General features: G+C 49.1%; 2 protein-coding genes across 5 annotated transcripts in view; one reads left to right on the top strand and one right to left on the bottom strand.

Moving 5' to 3' along the window:
• The window catches only part of CSF1R (colony stimulating factor 1 receptor), a 55,696-nt gene extending 45,810 nt beyond the window's left edge, over positions 1–9,886 (top strand). For both annotated transcript variants that reach the window (XM_007516400.3, XM_060180953.1), the window contains exons 14-21: positions 1,779–1,944; positions 6,598–6,686; positions 6,841–6,938; positions 7,116–7,238; positions 7,312–7,423; positions 7,961–8,060; positions 8,803–8,911; positions 9,006–9,886. In XM_007516400.3, coding sequence (XP_007516462.2) covers positions 1,779–1,944; positions 6,598–6,686; positions 6,841–6,938; positions 7,116–7,238; positions 7,312–7,423; positions 7,961–8,060; positions 8,803–8,911; positions 9,006–9,131 — 923 coding nt within the window. In that variant the 3' untranslated portion in view covers positions 9,132–9,886. The remainder of the gene's footprint in view (positions 1–1,778; positions 1,945–6,597; positions 6,687–6,840; positions 6,939–7,115; positions 7,239–7,311; positions 7,424–7,960; positions 8,061–8,802; positions 8,912–9,005) is intronic.
• A 122-nt stretch (positions 9,887–10,008) lies between these two features.
• HMGXB3 (HMG-box containing 3) overlaps positions 10,009–20,045 on the bottom strand; it is a 56,461-nt gene continuing 46,424 nt past the window's right edge. For all 3 annotated transcript variants that reach the window (XM_007516399.3, XM_016185295.2, XM_060180901.1), the window contains 5 exons: positions 15,791–16,010; positions 14,460–14,593; positions 13,652–13,768; positions 12,186–12,395; positions 10,009–11,373 (listed from right to left, as the gene is read on the bottom strand). In XM_007516399.3, the coding sequence (XP_007516461.1) occupies positions 10,906–11,373; positions 12,186–12,395; positions 13,652–13,768; positions 14,460–14,593; positions 15,791–16,010 (1,149 nt within the window). In that variant the 3' untranslated portion in view covers positions 10,009–10,905. The remainder of the gene's footprint in view (positions 11,374–12,185; positions 12,396–13,651; positions 13,769–14,459; positions 14,594–15,790; positions 16,011–20,045) is intronic.

Genomic DNA, 20,045 nt, shown 5'->3' with positions numbered 1-20,045 from the left:
GGAATTAATTGGTCTGGATCAATACTCACAGTTCAGAAGTCCCAATCCACAGACCTCAGACATCAGTGGGCATCAAGGTTCCCTGGGAAAGGTGGATGCAAGTGCCGAGTCCAAGGCCCTGCTCTGGGGAGTCAGAGCCTCTGGATCTAGAATGAAGTCCCCAAATCTAGTTCGTTATTCATCCAAAGCTCCACACAGGTGCCCCAGGGGTTGTTGGGAAACTCAGTCCCCTTTGTTTTCCATAGCAGCTTAGATCTATGTGGACCGGTCATAGGCTTCCTTTGAAGAAAGAATTCTTGGGCTGCAAGATTTTCTTATTTATTGATTGACGGATGGATGGATTTATTGATTTATATTTATTTTCCCTTTTGTTGCCCTTGTTTTTTATTGTTGTAGTTATTATTGCTGCTGCTGTTGTCATCATTTGTTGGTTAGGACAGAAAGAAATCGAGAGAGGGGAAGACAGAGAGGAGGGAGAGAAAGACAGACACCTGCAGATCGACTTCATCACTTGTGAAGCGACTCCCCTGAAGGTGGGGTGCCAGGGGATAGAACCGGGATCCTTACGCCGGTTCTTGCGCTTTGCGCCACATGCGCTTAACCCGCTGCGCTACTGCCCGATTCCCTATTTATTTATCTATCTATTTATTTATTTATTTATATTTGTTGCCACCAGGATTATCACTGGGGCTTGGTGCCAGCTCTGAAAAACCACCATTCTTGGTGGCCATTTGTTCCTTTTTTTCTTTTTTCCCTTTCTTTCCATTTTTACTTGATAGGACAGAAAGAAATGGAGAAGGGAAGGAAAGATAGTGAGGGAGAAGGAGAGACACTTGCAGACCTGCTTCACTAGTTGTGAAGTGTCCACCCCCTGCAGGTAAGGAGTGGGGGCTTGAACCCAAATCCTTGTGCATGGTGATGTATTCAATCAACTGGGTGCACCACCACCCAGCCCCCAATATTTTATTTTTAAGGTTTATTTTTAGTAACCCAGTAGTTGGTAGTGGATAAAATGTTAGACTCTCAAGCACTAGGTCCTGAGTTTGAGTCCCAGTGTCACCTGTGCCAGAGTGATGCTCTGGTTCACTCTCCTTTCTCTCACATTAATAAATACAATATTTAACAGTTTTAAAGATTTATTAATACGAGGAGAGAGAGGGGCAGTGCACCTAATATGGGAGATGGCTTAGTGAATAAAATGTTGAACTCTCAAGCATGAGGTCCCAAGTCTGATTACTGGCATTACATGTACCAAAATGATAGTCTGGTTTTTCTTCTTCCCCATCCTCTTCTTCTCTCTCATAAATAAATCAATCTTCAAAAGCAGCCTGGCAAAATAGCTCACTATTTTGTGAGGGTGTGCTGCTTTGTCATGAGTGTGACCCAGCTGTGAGCCCAGCCCCCACGGCACTGAAGGAAACTTCAATGCTCCTTACATTTTCTGTCTAAAGACGTCATTTCAGAGTGGTGAAGCCCCAGTGATGGGTGGTGACAAAAATAAGACAAAGAAAAGAACCAGAGCACCACAGACACATATGACACTGGGAATCAAACTCAGCACCTCATACTTCCAAGTCCACTGCACCACCTCCCAGGTTGTGGGCTATAGTGTTCTCACTTCAGATGGGGTTACCAGCACAGAAAGCTACGCACTGCCATTCAGAGTCAGAACTCAGGTCTCCTCAGTCTCAGTCCAGGCTGTCTCCTTGCCTATGTCCCTGTTTGCACTGGGAATGGGGTTCAGGGAAGAACTCACCCCTCTCTCTTGGCCTCTCTAGGTCCTGTCCTGGTCATCACTGAGTACTGTTGCTATGGCGACCTGCTCAACTTCCTTCGGAGGAAGGCTGAGGCCATGCTGTGTCCCAGCCTGAGTCTGGACCAGGCTCCTGAGACCAGCACCACTGATTACAAGAACATCCATCTGGAGAAGAAATATATCCGCAGGTCTGTTCAGGGGAGCTGGGGCCCTGAGTCTGCCCCCAAAACCAGGTCAGGGGACTGTGTGGATCCTAACTTTCCCACCTGAGCTCTGGGCCATGGCTACCCCAGTTTATAGGGGCAGCTCAGTGTTTCTTTTTTTTAACCAAAACACTGTTCAACTCTGGCTTAGAGTGGTGCGGGGGATTGAACCTGGGACTTTGGATCCTCAGGCATGAGAGCCTGTTTGCATAACCATTATGCTATCTACCCTCCACCCCTGCTCAGTGTTTCTACTCAGTCTGTCACCCAACACATATTTGTGCACCTGCTATGTTCTGGGAGACTCAAAGGCTGAAATGAGCAGCTAAATCCAGCCTGCTGGAGGCAGGGGTTCATAAGATGGTCTTTTATAAAAGATCAATCAAGACTGTCCTGGGGGTCCTAGTGAAAAGAGAGAGGGCAATCTTGGAGATCATGCTCTGAAGTGTATCTGGGGGAGGAGGGCTACTGTAGGACATTCACTGCAAAGTAGCTAGCCTCAGGCAGAGGAGATAGCATAATGGTTATACAAAACACTTCTCTGCTTGGGACTCTAAGGTTCCAGGTTCAATCCCCAGCACCACCATAAGCCAGAGCTGAACAGTATCTCTCTGTCTCTGAAATCTATCTCTAACTTTCTTAATATTTAAAAATTTATTATCTATATTTATTTCTTAGATAATGACAAGCAGAAATTGAGAGGAAGGGGGAGATAAAGAGGCAGAGAGACAGACACGCTGCAGGTGGGGAGCAGGGGCTTGAACATGGGGTCCTTGCACCTTGTAACATGTGCACTCAACCAGGTGCACCACCACGCAGTCTCTTTCTCCCTGTGTGTATTATTCTCTCTCTATGTCTCTTGTTAAAATAAATAACATATCAATGAAAAAAAGCTAGACTAAAGCCAGGTTAAACAATTAAAAATCAAAGGAAATATACTCAGTTTAGCCAGTTAAAACTGGCTATAAATATAACATTTAGAATGAAGAATAAGATTGTCTTTCACCACCCTTATAAAAACAATAAAATGTTTTAAAAAGGAGTGGGAGTCGCCACTGTCAGACTCCAGAGCTCCATGAGGAAGGAGAGATAAGAATCTGTTAGCCACTGACTGAAGGGGCAAACCAGCGTGGCCGTGGCCAGGCCCCTGCTCCACTTGTGCATTGGTTTCTCCATCAAAGCCAGCGGGGCTGAAGCTCTGGGGACCTTTCCCACTCTGCCCTGCTGTGATTCCTGGAAGTCCCGCAGAGGCAGGTGGGTGGAGCCGCAGGGGGAACTCAAGAGAGGAAGTTGCTAGTTTCAGGTCCTGGTGAGTCAGGGGCAGAGGCGTTGATGAGTGCAAATTCTGCCAGCTTGACTCCCAGTCCAATGCTCCACTGGCTACCTACCCAGAAGCCTTGTTCCCAGGAATTGTGAGGTCTCATAGCCAGGCTGCCAGAGACAGGGGCAGTAGCAGAGAAGGGGGTGTCGGGGTGCCTGTCTTAGCTGCCATCAGCTGCCAGGCCTAAGGAGATAGAAAAGGAAGGAGGCCATTTCACTCCATCCAGTGTCCTTAGTTGTGGGGACCAGCAGGCTGTTTCCTCTTCTGATTCTCTGACACTCGTCCCAGGGGGCAGCTGGCCCTGGGTCCCTGCAGGTTACATCCTCTGGCCAGATAAAGTCCAATTCAGTTAATAAAAGCCGAAGTGAAGTCTTCATTCTCATCTGCAGACCAGCAAATGGGGAAATTCCAGGGTAATTTCAAGGGCAAATGACATGTCAATCCTGCCAGTGAGTACCCAGGTCACATTAATAGAAGCATAGTATCTAGAACAAGGGAGGGGGTAGTTTTGCCGTGCTGAAACCATAGATAAAACACTGTGTTCCCTTTCTGAGGTATGGTCACTGTGGAGGTGTGTGTCTGGTCAGGGAAAAGCAGAAAATGCAGCACTGCAACAGTGCAACTCTAAACTGGGCTCTTGGCAGCGCCTGAGAGCTGTTAGAACTGGACCATCACAGGCCCACACAGAACTGCTGGATCTGAGTCTGGGAGTCAGGAAGACTCCCCCAGCTAGGTGGGCTGGGGAGACAGCACAGTGGTTCTGCAAAAGACTTTCATGCCTGAGGCTCTAAGGACCTAGTCCACTCCTCAGCACCACCATAAGCTAGAGCTGAGCAGTGCTCTTCTATCTCTCTGTGTGTATCTTTCTCTCATTAAGTGAAAATAAATAAAATATTTAACCCCCTCTCATCCTGCAGATGATTCACATGCCACAAAGTATAATTTCTAAAGATTTATTTATTTATAGTTGAGAGGTGAGAGAGAATCAGAGTATCTCTCAGGCACATGAAATCCTGGGGATCAAACCCAGACCCCCATGCTTGAGATTCCAATGCTTTATCCACAACATCATGCCGTACTTCTTGTAGGGTGGCCTCTTCTCGGGCACAGACTCCTGGCATGCCCCTCTGTTGAGCACCAGATGTGGAGGTCTAGGAGAATGCAATCTGAGGCAGCAGGAGTAGAGACTTAATGGGACTCACTCAGTGTCCAGTGCTAGTGCCGTGACAAGAGATGACCCGGGGAATGTCTCATGAACAAATCCGTTTATTGAACAGTAAAGCAGGGTTTTTAAAGGGTCACAGGAGGAAGTGACATGCATATGCCATATATGGTAGGGAGGCAAAGGGTCTGGAGAGGGTCAGGACTTTTCCAGTAATTGTTGAGCAAGAGGTTTAATCAGTTAAAGGAACGAAGAAGCAAGAAGCAAGGTTATCAGGAACCAACAACTAGACGGGGGTTCCTAAGAGCAGAGAGAAGATAGATCAGATATGATCTGGAATGGGTGGGGAAGTAGGGAGGGCAAAACAATGATTATGTAGATAATAAGGGAGTGGGCTATTGTGTCAGGGAATGCAGGGTGCTTGTGAGGCAGGGAGGTTAATAGGTGGGGCAGATCCTGGAGGTCGTGTCCTTCCTTGCTCAACCTCTTAGTAGAGAGAGACTGATAGGATGGCTGTGCCCCTCAGGCACCCATCTTTCAATGGGGGGGGAGGGGTCCCACCAAGCTCTACCTTATCCTCACAATTCCCTACAACATCACCTTCTGGAGCCAAGGATTATAGTCTAAGAAGTACTATCTTGCTGGTCAAGGAATCACACACCCAGTGGGGCAGGTGTCTGTGCAAGACCCGTTTTATCCCTTACCCCACATGGGAGTGCTACAGTGGTACTGGGGGAGTTCAGTGCAGTAATGTCTGCCTGGCTGTCTATTACCTATCTATCATCTATCTATGTATCTATTTATGATCTGTCTGAATGGAAAGGTAGCCAAGATTAAAAAGCTAGTATAGTGATTATACAAAATACTTTCATGCCTAAAGCTCCAAGTTTACAAGTTCAACCCCTGGCACCACCATATGCTAGAGTTGAGCAGTGCTCTGTGAAAAAAATACATAAATAAAACAAGGAAAAGTAAGTGGTCCGGGAGGTGGCACAGTGGATAAAGCATCGGACTCTCAAGCATGAGGTCCTGAGTTCAATCCCCGGTAGTACATGTACCAGAGTGATGCCTGGCTCTTTCTCTCTCCTCCTATGTTTCTCATTAATAAATAAATAAGATCTTTAAAAAGATAAAAGAGGAAAAGTAAAAGGAAGGAGAAAAAAGAAATGCAAATAAAAGGAAATCATCCCAGTAGCAGTGAAATCACATATATACAGGTTCTGGATTCACTTATTTATTATTATTTTTCTAATATCGTGTGTACTGATTTTAATGAGAAAGACTGATCAGCTCTGATTTATGGTGGTGCTGGGGACTAATCTGGGACCCCAGTCTCAGGCATGAAAGTCTTTTGCATCATCATTATGCTGTCTTCCCAGCCCTGGATTTACTTAAAAAAAAATAATAATAATTTACTTATTCAGATGGGGGAGAGAGAACCTGAGCATCACTTTGGCATGTGTGATGCTGGGGATCGAACATGGGAGCTGATGCTTGAGAGTTTGATGCTTTTCTACAAAATATATTTGTTAATGTGGGAGGAAGAACCAGATTACCGCTCTGATTCATACAATGCAGGTCTTGAACTTGGGACCTCACATCTGAGAGTCCAATGCCTTACCTACTGCACCACCTTTAGCACTTTATGCACTGTGTCAGATCACAGGCTACCACTCAGGCTCCACTTTTTTTTATTATTATTTTTTAAAGTGTAATGTCAGGAATTTGCCCCTAGAGTTTCCAAAGTGGGCTGGACACTGGGAGTACTGAAAGTTCCCTTGAGTGTTTTTCTTTTTTTCCATAAATGAAATTGGGGTCCGGGTACAGGGAGCTAGATAGACATCTTAATATTATTTGGAAGAAGGCTTGCAGAAGATGGAACTCCAGAACAGGACTAAGTCCCTACAGGACTATCCTGGACGTGGCTGTGTGTGTGTGTCGGGGGGGGGGGGGGGAGAGCAACTAGTCTGTGGCCTCTGAGGGCAGAGCAGGGAGCAGGAGAGAGCCCAGGAACGCCAAGAGTCCTGGGCCAGTGGAGAGGAGGTCTGAAAGGGGTGTTTAGGTTGAGGCCAGTGCATCCCCTTCCCTGCTGGGTGGCAGAAGGTGCAGTGGGCTGGGCAGGGATGTGGACTGGACGCCCGACCTCTTTTTGTAGAGACAGCGGCTTCTCTAGCCAGGGTATGGACACCTATGTGGAGATGAGGCCCGTGTCCACTTCTTCCAGTGACTCCTTTTCTGAGCAAGGTGAGTCTTTGAGAGGGGAGGGCAAGGGGTGGCAGGCAAGAAAGTGGGGAGGGCAGGGAATCTACAGGGCAGGGGGCGGGAAGGAAGAGGGGCTATAGCTCTGAAAGGGGGGTGGGCAGGCAATTGGACTACCCTGATGCCTCTCCTCACACAGACCTGGACAAGGAGGATGGGCGGCCGTTGGAGCTACGAGATCTGTTGCACTTCTCCAGCCAGGTGGCCCAGGGCATGGCCTTCCTGGCCTCCAAAAACGTGAGTTGGGGGCCAGGTCTTGGTGCAGGTGCCGGTACCCTGAGACAGGGTAGACTAAGGTGGAGACAGGTCAGGATGAGCACCAGACTTGGAGCCGTCTGCTTGGCCCTGACACTTCCTCAAGCCTGGGGTTCAGGTATTGGAAGGCCAGGACCAAGTCTGCAGCTGTCCCCACAGTGTATCCACCGGGATGTGGCGGCCCGAAACGTGCTGCTGACCAGCGGGCATGTGGCCAAGATCGGAGACTTCGGACTGGCTAGAGACATCATGAATGACTCCAACTATATCGTCAAGGGGAATGTGAGTGCCGACGGGTGGACAGGCCGGTGTGGGGTGGGGACCCAGTGCCCGAGGTGACTGTGGACCTCTGCAGGCCCGCCTGCCCGTGAAGTGGATGGCCCCAGAGAGCATCTTCGACTGTGTGTACACAGTGCAGAGTGACGTCTGGTCCTATGGCATCCTCCTGTGGGAGATCTTCTCACTGGGTGAGCTGGGAGCCTAGTGCAGGCACAACCTCGGCCTGTTCGAGGGCACCGTCTGCTGGCCTGTTCCCTGCGAGGGAGCTGGACAAGGATGCTTGGTGTCTGGAGCAAAGGCTGATGGGAGTAGAGGAATGGGGCCCAGCCATGGGCAGCTCTTCCATGAGTGGGACAGACCTCTGCTCGTGATGGGTTTTCCCTGAGGGCTGTTCCCTCTTGTGGGTGTGTCTGCTGCTTACAGCGTGTGCCCGGCCTAAAGATGCAGCTTCCGTTTCTGGGGGCTCAGCCCCAGGAGTGGGGATACACCCTCCTCTGCCCACAGGTAACTGACACACACAGTCAGGGCCTGTGCTGGGACCCTCTACATGGAATGATAAGGCCTAGATGGCAGACGGCCCTTTTTCCAGGGCACAGTGGGCACTTGACTTGCTAGGAGGGCAGTACTCTTATTGCTTGGGTCCTCAAGACAAGGTATGGGGTCAGGGGAACCAGAGTGAGAGTGTGGAGTGTGGCCTCCTACCTGCCTCTCTCTGCTCTCTGCAGGGCTCAACCCCTACCCTGGCATCCTGGTGGACAGCAAGTTCTACAAACTGGTCAAGGATGGGTACCAGATGGCACAGCCTGCCTTTGCCCCCAAGAACATGTAAGTGAAGGGCCCCAGGGGGAAGGACTCCACCCGTCAACCCCACCTTCACATCCCCAAGCTTTGACTGAAGGGGACAGAGAGGTGTGTGGCCTGTTTCTCCATGACCAAAAGGTGCCAGGGCCAACCAGGCTCTACCTCCACACAGTGGGCTCAAAAACTAGCCTATCTGACAAAAGCTCAGAGTTTCCACTGAGTTTCTCAGAAGGGGGTGTTCTGGGAGGAGAGGGCTGGTCCTAACCTGGGTATGTTTTAACCCAGACTTATCCCAGTGACCCCACCCCTCAAGGAAGTCTCTATTTCTTAAATGCTGGCTAGTAGCTGGCTTTTCAGTGTGTGTGTGTGTGTGGGGGGGGGGGGGGGGTGCAGCATGTTTCTCTCTGAGCTACTAACCATCTCCATGCCCTCACAACCCACTGAGCATGAATCTCCCCCACCACACACACCTTTTGCAGGCCACCCCTCTCGCCAGTTTCACCCTGTGGAGCCAGTCTCTCAGCCCACCCACCCGCGTGTCTGGCTACACTGTGTTGCTGGGTCTGCTTCTCTAACCAGCCCGCAGGCAGCAAGAGGGCCTTTCCCTTTCTTAGTTCTGGGAAACAGGGCAGGCTGATGGGGCAAGGGTACCACTCAGGATAGAACGGTCTTAGACCAAGGTCACTCTAGGTTTGGGGACTTTGCCAGGGCAGGACCCTCAGGAAGTGTGCATGTGAGGACTTTGACAGCCTCTGTCCTGTTTCAGATATGGCATCATGCAGGCCTGCTGGGCCCTGGAGCCCACCTGTAGACCCACCTTCCAGCAGATCTGTTCCCTCCTGCAGACGCAGACCCGAGCGGACAGGAAAGAGGAGGTGAGTGGTGGCCCAGGGCGGGCGGCCGGCTGACAGGGCTGGGCATGCTGGTCAGCACTGCAGCCCCTGACCTCACCCTCCGTCCCACCCCCAGGACTACACCAACTTGATCAGCAGCAGTGAGCCTGAGGAAGAAAGCTCCAGCGAGCAGCTGGCCTGCTGTGAGCAGGGCGACATAGCCCAGCCTCTGCTGCAGCCCAACAACTACCAGTTCTGCTGAGGTGACAATAGCCCTGCTCCCCTTCCAGCACCTCCTCCATGGATTGGAGTCTGGGGAGAACAGATTCTGCCCTAGCTCACCTCACGTGACAGCCTGGCCCTGCACTGCAATCTGGGAACATTGGATCTGCAGCGAGTCAGGGAGGACCCTTGCTCCCAAGCCTGGGCCTTCACTGCCAGTCAGGGGCAGGGGCTGAGCCCCTCACGCCCTTTGTTCTCAACACTGTGGCCTCATGTCTACTGTGCCAAGTGGGGGGACTCCTGGCTCCTCCTGATCACCCTGCTGCTCCTCCTCTGCTCTAGTCTCCTGACATCTCCATGGAAATGGACTAGTTTTCGTGCCTATGAAGTCCTGGGAGCTGCTTAAGTGTTAGAAAATGGGGTTCTCACAGGGCTCTGGCAGAATGCCTTGACAAGCCCCCCCCCCCCAAAGTGGAGCAGAGTGGACAGGTGCTCACAGGCTTCACAAAGCCCTGGGAGTAAGGGGCTCCTTCCCAAGAGCCCAACAGCACCTCCCAGCCTCTGCCCCCCGTCTTCCCAGCCCCATCCACCCCGGAACTGGCTCAGCTGTAACGAGCCAGGTGGCAGCTAAAGGTTTGGGGTGCTCTGCCCTGCCCCCCCCTCCCAGCTACATGGCAGGAAGTCCGTGTGGCTGGCCACACAAACACACAGCGTGCATGCCCCAAGCTGACTCATCAGCACTAACAGTCACGCGGTGGGATGTCTGTCAGCATTAAACTAACAGCATTAACACAACCGGCCTCTGGTTCTTTGTGCCTCCTGTGGCCTCCCTGGGGTTCCCTCCCCTTCCTTCCCTCATCCAGTGGCTCCTGCCCCACAAGCCACCATGCCACTCCACACACCAGGCAAGCGACTGATTCTTGCTTCACCAAAACCGAATAATTTAATAAACTTTATTCTGATCTGGGGAAGGAGGGGGGAGAAAAGCCACCTGCTCCACTCCTCTCAATAAATTAAATAACGCATGGCCAATCCCTGGGCCCTAGCAGACTCTAGGCGCTGAGCAGTCCTGCTGTGCCCTACCCACCCAGTCTGCTTCCCCTTCACAGAAGGGAGTTTCTCCTACTGCTGCCAGGTCATGTCTCGCCCGCAGGCCACATCCCCTCTGTGGTGGGGGTCCCAGGCCCAGAGAGGATGTAGATGGGGCAGCAGTGGCCAGGGAAAGGAGGAAGAGGACTCTCTTCTTCAAGCACGGAGTGGAGAGGATGCTCTTGGAAGAACAGTGGCTGCCTGCACCCCTCCGGTTTCCCCACTGGGTACAGAAGAATGGGAGGAAAACATGCTCCACTCGTCAGGAGTCAAGAACCAAATGGGGCCCCAGAGCTAATGGGGCCACAAGGCCCTGAGTCAAAGGCATTAGACTTAGAGGAAATGTGACTCCAGGGACTGGACATGGCACTCCCTGGGCAGGGGGAAGACACTTCACAGCCACCCCCCACCCCCCCCCCCATCCTCCCAGTCTGCCTCAGCCCACCAGGACCTCTACCTGACCCACCTTAGTCAGCCCAGGGAACCACCAGGCTCCCCTGCTTCCCCTCTGCTGGAAGCATCATGTACCCCAAGTGCTACTGGATTAGTCAGGAAGTGTACTGGTGCCCAGGTTAGGGCTAGAAGGGGACCCCAACATGCTCAGGAAATGAAAGCTCTTTGGTCAGTCCCAGCATTTGAGACCCCCCCACACACACACACACACCTGGGCCAGGCCTCACTATGGCTTGAGAGAGACATGCTGTCCTTTATGGGGATGTGGCCATCTACTCTGCCGACACAGCCGCTTCCTCGTCCTCTCCCTCCTCCTCGGTCTCCGTCTTGATCTGAGCCACCCCAAGTCGGTACAGGGTGTCTCGGATAACCACTTCGCCAGGCTGGCAGCTCTGCACAACGTCGTGGATCTGCCGGTTGACGATCTCACGGCTGGTGAGGAAGTCCATGAGGCGGTTATAGAGGTAATAGTGGGTGGCGTTGTCAAAGGCAATGGGCCGCTGTCGGACACTGTGTGGCTTGCTGTCTGAGATGGAGGCCAGGATGGCTGCGTAGGGTGCCAGCTCGGGGCACAGGGCCAACGAGTGGTGTTCGGCACTGGGGTCATCGGGGCTGGGCTGTGTGCCCGCATGGACAATACGACGTGTGGTGGTCTTGGTGACCGGATGCTGGAAGGAATGCTCAGCCTCTGTTATGTCCACAGCGTAATGCTGGTCCAAGAGTTCTGGGCAGGACACATTCTAGAAGAGAGAGAAGCAGAAGCAGCACTTGAAGTAAGGGGAAAGCCTGTGTGGGGAAGCTGCTTCAATCCTTGTTTAACCATGGACCCCGGGAAAACCCCCTCCCAGTATTGCCTCTGGGCCACTCATGAGAATGGAGACAGAGCAGGCGGTGACTGTCCTGTGCTGTCTTGCCCAACTGTCTCTTACCAGTTCAGGGACGGTCGAAGGGGAGGGAGGAGTAACTCAGAACTTTCTGCCCAGCATACATTCTCAGGGATAGGGGACCCTCCCCCACCCCGAACAAGGAAATGGTAAGACATGCTGTCCCCTTTCTGTTGCTGAGACCCACTGCCCGAGATAATGTGCCAGGATAGAGACATGGGCTACAACCCAATTTTGCTATGTGACCAGGTCCATCTCCCCCCATGATGGCGAAGCTTATGTGATGTCAGTGTTTTTCTAAGTCACAGGTCCTCTAAACCAGGCAGCCTCAAGGTTAGATGCTCGAGGTTAGATCTAACATTTGCTGGCCAGGGCTGCTGATTTGTCAGTGTGCATGGTATTCTCTAGGCTTACCTGGAAGGCAGCCCCATGGCCCCAAGAAACCTGTGTTTGAGACACCATGGACGTGAAAAGTGCCCTGAGGCGGCCTCATATACATGGGTCAGTGGATAAAAATTCTATGGGCTAAGTGCTGGTTCCAGAACATCAAGTCAAAAGAATAATGACAAAAAAGAAAGGATGCTGGAAGGTCTCAGAGTTCCTTCTGCAGAACCAGGGGGAGAAGATATAGTCAGCCTGAGGGTTTTCTCCGTCAGAAAAGAACTTACCACAGGCGGCTCTGTGGGGCTAGAGAAGCAACCCTGGTTCCTCCCCCACATCCCGTTGGTCAGTTCTGGGTAGCAGAGGTCAGCACACAGGGCCACTGGCGTGGCCATGTCCACCACGTAGACAGGTGGCCAGTGGCGTGAAGAGGCGAGCAGATCCACGTGGTCCAGGGCGCTCTCACCCCGGACAAGGTACTTGGAGCCACAGACCACCTGGGAGAGGGAGGGAACAGCAGAGGGTTAAGAGGTGCAACTATACAGATAGTCAACGGGAAGATGTGGAACCCAGCCAGGCAGCCAAAACCTGTGACACTTCACCCTCTCCCCTCCTACTTTTGTCCCTAAGTGAAGGTGTCAGCTAATTTGCTTCAAGTCCTAGCCCTCACGTGAGCTTAGCAGCTCAGAGTTGGTTGCAAATGGAGGTTTCTGGAGCCCAACTGGAAGCTCAGGAGTTAAAGTTTCTGCACGTGGGGTCTAGATATCTATACTGTGAACAGCTTCTACACTGGACCCTGCTGTTGCCCAGATGGGAATCCTGAGAGATTAGGAAAAGCCTTCACGCTGGACAGTTCTGCTGCAGAACTCAGCCTCTCAAACCGCAGACCCACTGTCCCTGCTGCCATGTCCAAGAGGCACCACTCCCCCATCACAGCTCTGAGACCCCCAGCAGTTCTCAAGTCCCTGTGCTGTCAACTCATGACCTGCCTGTCGCCCCCCGGCACACCATCCTCTGACCAGGCTCCACTCTGCCCAGGGCAGAGGCATCCAGACACTTGTTCAGATAGACTTTGTGAGCGGGGTGCCATTTAGATTCTGCTCTCACAGCCATGTCATTCTGCTCAGCACAGTGCACTGAGGCCCTACTCAGCCAACTCTCCCCATTCAGAGCTACCCTGGGCCTGGCCTCAGCCACACCGTCTACAGACCCATAGTATGCTCTTCCACAAACTATGGCACCATTCTTTCCCTGTTCAATCTCAGGAGAAAAAAAAAAAAAACCCAAATGATAACAATGGCCCACAAGGGTCTACATGATCTGGCCTCTGGTGACCCCCGGCCTCCTGGCTCTTGGCTCAGAAGGCTTCCCACTTAGGGACAAACAGTTCCCTCAGCTGGATCATTCCTACTTTGGCTCCTCATGGCTTCGCTAGCTGCCAACTAGAGACAGTTCCTCCCTGTCACTTTCTCAGGCCATGCCCAACTCCTTAAGAGTTACCACTAGGGACTTTATTTCCCCACTAAAACACAGCATCAGCCAGGGAAGACTATTCTGTTGCTTACCTTTAAACTTTCAACAGCTGCAGCAGGCCTAGCACACGCTAAGGGTACTTAATAAATATTGAAGATGACCTAGGCTGTGCCCCATCCTGCTCAGGGACCCAAGAGCCAACTCACACAGCACTAACAGATCCCACGTGACTGGTCTGATGTGGACATTCCACTGTAGGTGCCTCTGGGTGTCTTCTTACCTGGTGGGGGCACACCTTGTAGATTTTGCCCCCTGTGAGATGAGGTGGGGGCTGTCTGGCTCTGGATCCATTCTGGATAGATTTGTAGAGGGCCAGCAAGGAGAAGCAGAGCTGGTCCTGGGAGAGAAAGATAAGATTACACTCAGGACTACACTACTGACCCAGGACTGGCACGTGAGCACCCAAGCACTCACTTTAGTGCCCAAATCAGAAAAATCAACTGTCGTGGCCAGAGCTGATTTCAGGGTTTCGCCGATACAACCCGCATTAGAGACAGAGGGGAATCCATGAACCATGAACAGAGCAAATCAGAGACATTCAGACTCTACCGCCTAAGTTCTTCCTGCTTGGCTTGTCAGAAAACAAGAAATGCTTCCAAAAGAACACTGAAGTCTGAACCAGAAGGAAGCATACCATTTTTAACAGCACACTGGTATTTGGGAAATAATGTATAAGACACACACACACACACACACACACACACACACACTTTCCTCTGGGTGCAATGGTGCCCACTCTCTAAGCCTGGCTAAGCAACAATCAGACACTGTGCAGAGTCCCTTTCTTACAATAACCCCAAGGACAGTATCTTTGTTACAGCCACATTACAAATGAGAAAAACCATGCTCAAGAATGTATGCAGCTTATGCAAGGAGGCACACAGAAAGCAGGAGTGCCCAGAGTACAGACCTCCCAACCCTCTAGCCAATTACAGCACGCACCCTAACTGCTGGGTGTGGCCTCCCTACCTGAGAAACGCTCAGTCAGTGTGCTCTCAGCGTGCCCCTCCCTGCTATCTGACACTCACCTTGGAGTCCTCTTCCCTGAAGGGGATGCTGCACTGCTGCAGCAGGTGCCGCAGGTCTTCCTCACTGTAGGAGCTGAGTTCCTCCACCCTGCAGGCCCCTTCCTGGAGCAGCCTCACCAAGGCACTGCCATCACCTGTGAGACACACAGTGCAATGGTAAAGGCGCTGCTGCCAGGCAACAGCAACCCCTCCTGCACGGGGCTGGGGCTACAGTACAGCTGGATGGCAGCCAGGAAGAGAGCAGAGAAGACCAGATGACTTCTGCAGACACATACACAGAACACGGAGAGAACCCAGGTCTCAGCTGATCACAACTGCACAGCACGAGCAGCAGCTATTGTTAACAATGCTCTCTACGGGGCTGGGGAAACAGCATAATGGTCATGCAAAAGACTTTCATGCCTGAGGTTCCCAAATTCAATCCCCTGTATCACCATAAAAGCCAGAGCTGAGTAGTGGTCTGGAAAAAACAATTTCAAATGCTCTCTGTATACTGTGCTCCTGAACCCACTTAATCATACAACAATAGGGGAGGGGACCAATCATTAGAAATATACATATCCCTGGGCCTTGAAGAAGCAAAAACATTAGGCAGGGCCTCAGTATCGCTACTTGATAACCAGTGGATCACAACATACCCATAGGAAATTCTTAAAATAAAACATTACACTTGGTAAGAAAAAGCACTGTCCTATGAGTTTTTAGTTCCAGGTACACACGAACGAATATAAATATATGGGTTATCATGTGGATCATGGTGTGAAATACATTTTTTTGCTTTGGGTTACAGTAAAAAATACATAAATAAGGACAGAAAGAGATCACTCCCACTTAATCCCCACTACCTAAAAGGTAAGTGCTCATCATAAAAACAGCGGTCAAGGCCCAGCAGTACAGGGACTTGAAACAGGTCGCACAGACAGGGACACAGCTGGGCATAAATCCCCCAGAAAACTATATTCTCAACAGCAAGTCCAGGGTTTCTTTCTACATATGACCACACAGAAACCACCTTCCCAGAAGGCAGGCTCCCTGACCTCATTGAGTGAGAATCTCTGGGTTGCAGCATCTCAGTAGACTGTCACTAGGCACTGCAGTGCATCGCAGAAGGCTGATTCGAGAGCTGTGAGACTCGGCTCTCACAATATGACTGGTCATTCTTCAAAATTCCGGGCCATGTCTTTAACCTCTAGGGAATTTTGTGTCAAGTTGTCATTGTCTTTCCAGAAAAGCCCAGGCAAGCTCCCTCTCTACCATTTGTCTTGCCCCAGAATGCCCAGCCTCTGTACGGGGCCCTTCCTTGACCTCCATAAGCCACTAGGTGGCCTTACCAGGTGCTGGCTGCAGATCCAGGTTTTTGTCTCTCTCCGTGTTGACAACCACAGCTCCCCTCATGAGTGGTGGGAAGAAGGGGGCAATAACAGAGGCATCAAACTTGGTGATGGGGATGCTGGTGGGGAAGGCCACCTGCTCGATTGCCTCGGTCTCCATTGTGGCCCAGAAGTCCTCTGCATTGACCTCATTGGAGCTCAAGAACTCAGGCCAGGTGAACTACAGGGTTGGGATGAGAAAGGTCAAACTGTAAATTCTAATAACACAGAGCCTGCCTTCCTACACACAGTGCAGGCAAGGCTCAGAGGGGAAGGGCTCGGACTACTATGCTAGCCAGGACAACCCCTAAGGCCTCTAAACACCCACTGCCCTTTGGCTGAAATCCTTCCTCATGCACCTGTATGTGGGCCATTTCCCCTGCCTTACTCAGGAAAGGGGAGCTGCCACGTATATCCCTGTGTGCTGACAGTCTAATTCCTGTGCATGCCAGGGTGTTGGGGGTCAAACTACTGAAGGGACAGAACAAAGATGTGAGTAGAAATTTAGCTCCAAAGCCCTAGTCCTGATTCCTTATAGAATCATAAGAAAATGTAGTGGCCCAACCAGCATCCAGGGCCTTAGAGACTGATCTCCCCACACAGCACTTACGTATCTACTGTAGGCATCCAGCACAGTGACCCTGACCTTACTATGTCCACCAGTACTGATAATGGGTTCAGACTTGGGGCTGGAGGAACTAAATCCCTAGGTATGTATTTTAAAGATTCTCTTTTTTTTTTTTATTAAAGATTTTAATTTATTTACTAATGTGAATGACGGGAGGAGAAAGAAAGAACCAGGTATCACTTTGGTACAGGTGCTGCCAGGGATTGAACTCAGGACCTCAGGCTTGAGAGTCAATGCTTTATCCATTGCGCCACTTCCTGGACTACCGTTTTACTTAAAGCTTCTCTATGGAAGTAACTGTCAAGGGATGGCCCCTGAATACCCAGTAGGAACTTCACCTGGGAAGCTATTAGAAATGCAAATTCTCAATCTTTACTCCTGACCTACTGAATCAGTAAATCTGGGGGGTGGTAAGCCTCCATAGTAAAATGTGCAAAGAAAAAAAAAAAAAACCCACCACTGCCTGATTTAATTAAACTCTATACTCATGGAAGTTTGAGAACTACCACTCTACAAAGATCCAGCCCTCCCTCAAACTTACTACCTTCTGACCACCCTCCCTTCCCCAACAGGACACTTAGTATATGTGAAAGTGGAAATGAGTCTCATAATTTCACATGGTTCTGAGTCCACAAGTCCACACAAAACACAGGGGAAATACCAACTGAGTATACAGTAGGCACAGACTCATGATTGTCATCAGTCTACTCCCCTCCCTACAGGCCGTGAAGCTGGTGTAATCATGCAAAAAAATTATAGCAATATCATTTATAGTATCACTGTGCAAGCAGATGTGAATGGATCTAGAAATAGTTTCTTGGTGCAATTTGCATAGAAAATTAGGGGTTTTTAATTTCATTTTATCTGCAGAATACTTAGCAAACTCTAGGAAGTTATTATGCTTATTTTTATGTGTTGCTATATATGATGCACCACTATCCTTCAAATAGAATCAGTATTTCATCAACGTGAATACTTTTTTTTAAAATTGGAATAAAGAAGAATGGGAGCTAAAGCCCAGCTGTGCTCACACCAAAGTTGTGCACTAGGCATCACGCTTCCCCTGGAGGGAAGACAAGTGAGATGTAGGCCCTGGTGCCCGAGGACTCCGTGGCATTCAGGGACATAGGAGGCTGGCCTCCCAGAGCAATGGCCACATAAATGCACACACCCCCAGCCCCACATGCAGACAGGTCTCAGGATAACTCGTCAATCTGTGGTTTTTTTTTCATCTTGTACTAATAAGGAAGATTATTATTGCCACGTTGTGAGAGTTTTTATCCTAACTGCATGATAATGATAATCAAAGCCCTGTTTTACTTCTAATGAAATAGTGAGGTTTTGTTGTGAATTATAGTCTATTTTCAAATGTTGATACAATTTTGCTTTGCTAAAATAGGCTCACTCATGTCGCATTACGTTACTCACTGTTACACTTGATTTGCTCTTCTTACTCAGGATGTTTGCATTGAGATTCATAAGTATAACCAGGGGGCTGGGCGGCAGTCCACCCAGTTGAGTGCACACGTTCCATGTGTAAGGACCTGGGCTCAAGCCCCTACTCCCCGCCTGCAGAAGGGATGCTTCATGAGCTGTGAAGCATGTCTGTAGGAGTCTCTCTATCTTGTCCTCCCCTCAATTTCTCTGTCGCATTAAAAAAAAAAAATGCCAGGTTTGGTAGATTCATACCAGTGGCAATAAAAATTTTTTAAAATTTTTTAAGTAATCAGGCTCATGTTTTTGTTATGTTTGTTTGGTTTTGCTTTCAATGTTATATGGCTTTAGTGGTGGAGACAGTAAAAGACTTCTATATTTACATGATCCACCACATCACTAAAACAAGACCAAAAATCACGATTATATCAATGGACGCAGTGAAAGGCTTTGATAAAATCCAACATCTCATCGTTCATGATCAAAACACTAAAAAAAAAAAAAAAGTGAATAGATGGAAAATTCCTTAAGATAGTGGAGTCCATATACAGCAAACCTACAGCCAACATACTCAGGGGGAAGTTGAAAAGCATTCCCCCTCAGATTGGGGACGAGACAAGGCTGCCCACTATCACCATTATCAGCATAGTGTTGGAAGTTCTCACCATAGCAATCAGGCAAGAGAAAAGAATACAGATTGGAAGGAAAGAAGTGAAACTCTCACTATTTGCAGATGACATTACAGTATAGATAGAAAAACCTAAAGAATCCAGCAGGAAGCTTTTGAAAATTATCAGGCAATATAGTAAGGTGTCAGGCTACAAAATTAACATACAAAAGTCAGTGGCAGTCTTCTATGCAAACACTAAGTTAGCAGAAGAAGAAATCCTGAAATTAGTCCCCTTTACTATAGCAACAAAAACAATAAAATATCTAGGAATAAACCTAACAAAAGAAGTAAAAAACTTATATTCTGAAAATTATGAGTCATTATTCAAGGAAACAGAAAAAGATACAAAGAAGTAGAAAGGTATTCTATGTTCATGGGTTGGAAAAATTAATATAATTAAAATGGATATACTACCCAGAGCCATATACAAATTTAATGCAATCCCCATGAAGATCTCATCTAATTTTTTTTTTTTTAGGAAAATAGAACAAAAGTTACAAATGTTTATCTGGATCCAGAAAATACCTAGACTTTCCAAAAGGATCTTGAGAAGAAAAGAAATGGAGCATCACACTCCCAGATCTCAAATCGTATGCTAGAGCTACCGTAATCAAAACTGCTTAATACTGAAACATAAACAGACATACTGACCAGTGGAATAGAACTGAGAGCCCAGAAATAAGCCCTCATACTTATGAACATCTAATCTCTGACAAAGGTGCCCAGACTACTGAATGAGGAAAGGAGAGTCTCTCCAACAAATGGTGTTAGGAAAATTGGGTTGAAGCATGCAGAAGATAAAAGTTGAACCACTAGGAGTCGGGCAGCAGCCGGCAGCACAGCGGGTTAAGTGCACGTAGCACAAAGTACAAGGAACTGCGTTAAGAATCCTGGTTTGGTGGTCCAGGAGGTGGTGTAGTGGAGAAAATGTTGGTCTCTCAAGCATAAGGTCCTGAGTTCAATCCCTGGCAGCACATGTACCAGAGTGATGTCTGGCTCTTTCTCCTATCCCTCTCATTAATAAATAAATAAAACATTAAAAAAAAAAAAAAAAAAAAAGAATCCTGGTTTGAGCCCCCGGCTCTCCACCTGCAGGGGGGTTGCTTCACAGGCGGTGAAGCAGGTCTGCAGATGTCTATCTTTCCCCCTCTGTCTGCTCCTCCTCTTTCCATTTCTCTCTGTCCTATCCAACAATGACATCAATAACAACAATAGCTACAATAAAACAAGAGCAACAAAAGGGAATAAATATTAAAAAAAAAAAAAAAACCCGAACCACTATATTTCACTAAACACAAAAGTAAATTCCAAATGGATCAAGGACTTGGATGTTAGAGCAGACAGAAACTATCAACTACTTAGAGGAAAATATTGGCAGAACTCTTTTCCATCTAAATTTAAAAGGCATCTTCAATGATACAAATCCAATTACAAAGAAGACTAAAACAAAAATAAGCCAATGGAACTACACCTAATTAAAAAGC

This window comes from Erinaceus europaeus, chromosome 2, assembly GCF_950295315.1.
Source record: "Erinaceus europaeus chromosome 2, mEriEur2.1, whole genome shotgun sequence".
Taxonomy (NCBI): Eukaryota; Metazoa; Chordata; class Mammalia; order Eulipotyphla; family Erinaceidae; genus Erinaceus; species Erinaceus europaeus.
This window is presented reverse-complemented; position numbering and strand designations above follow the sequence as displayed.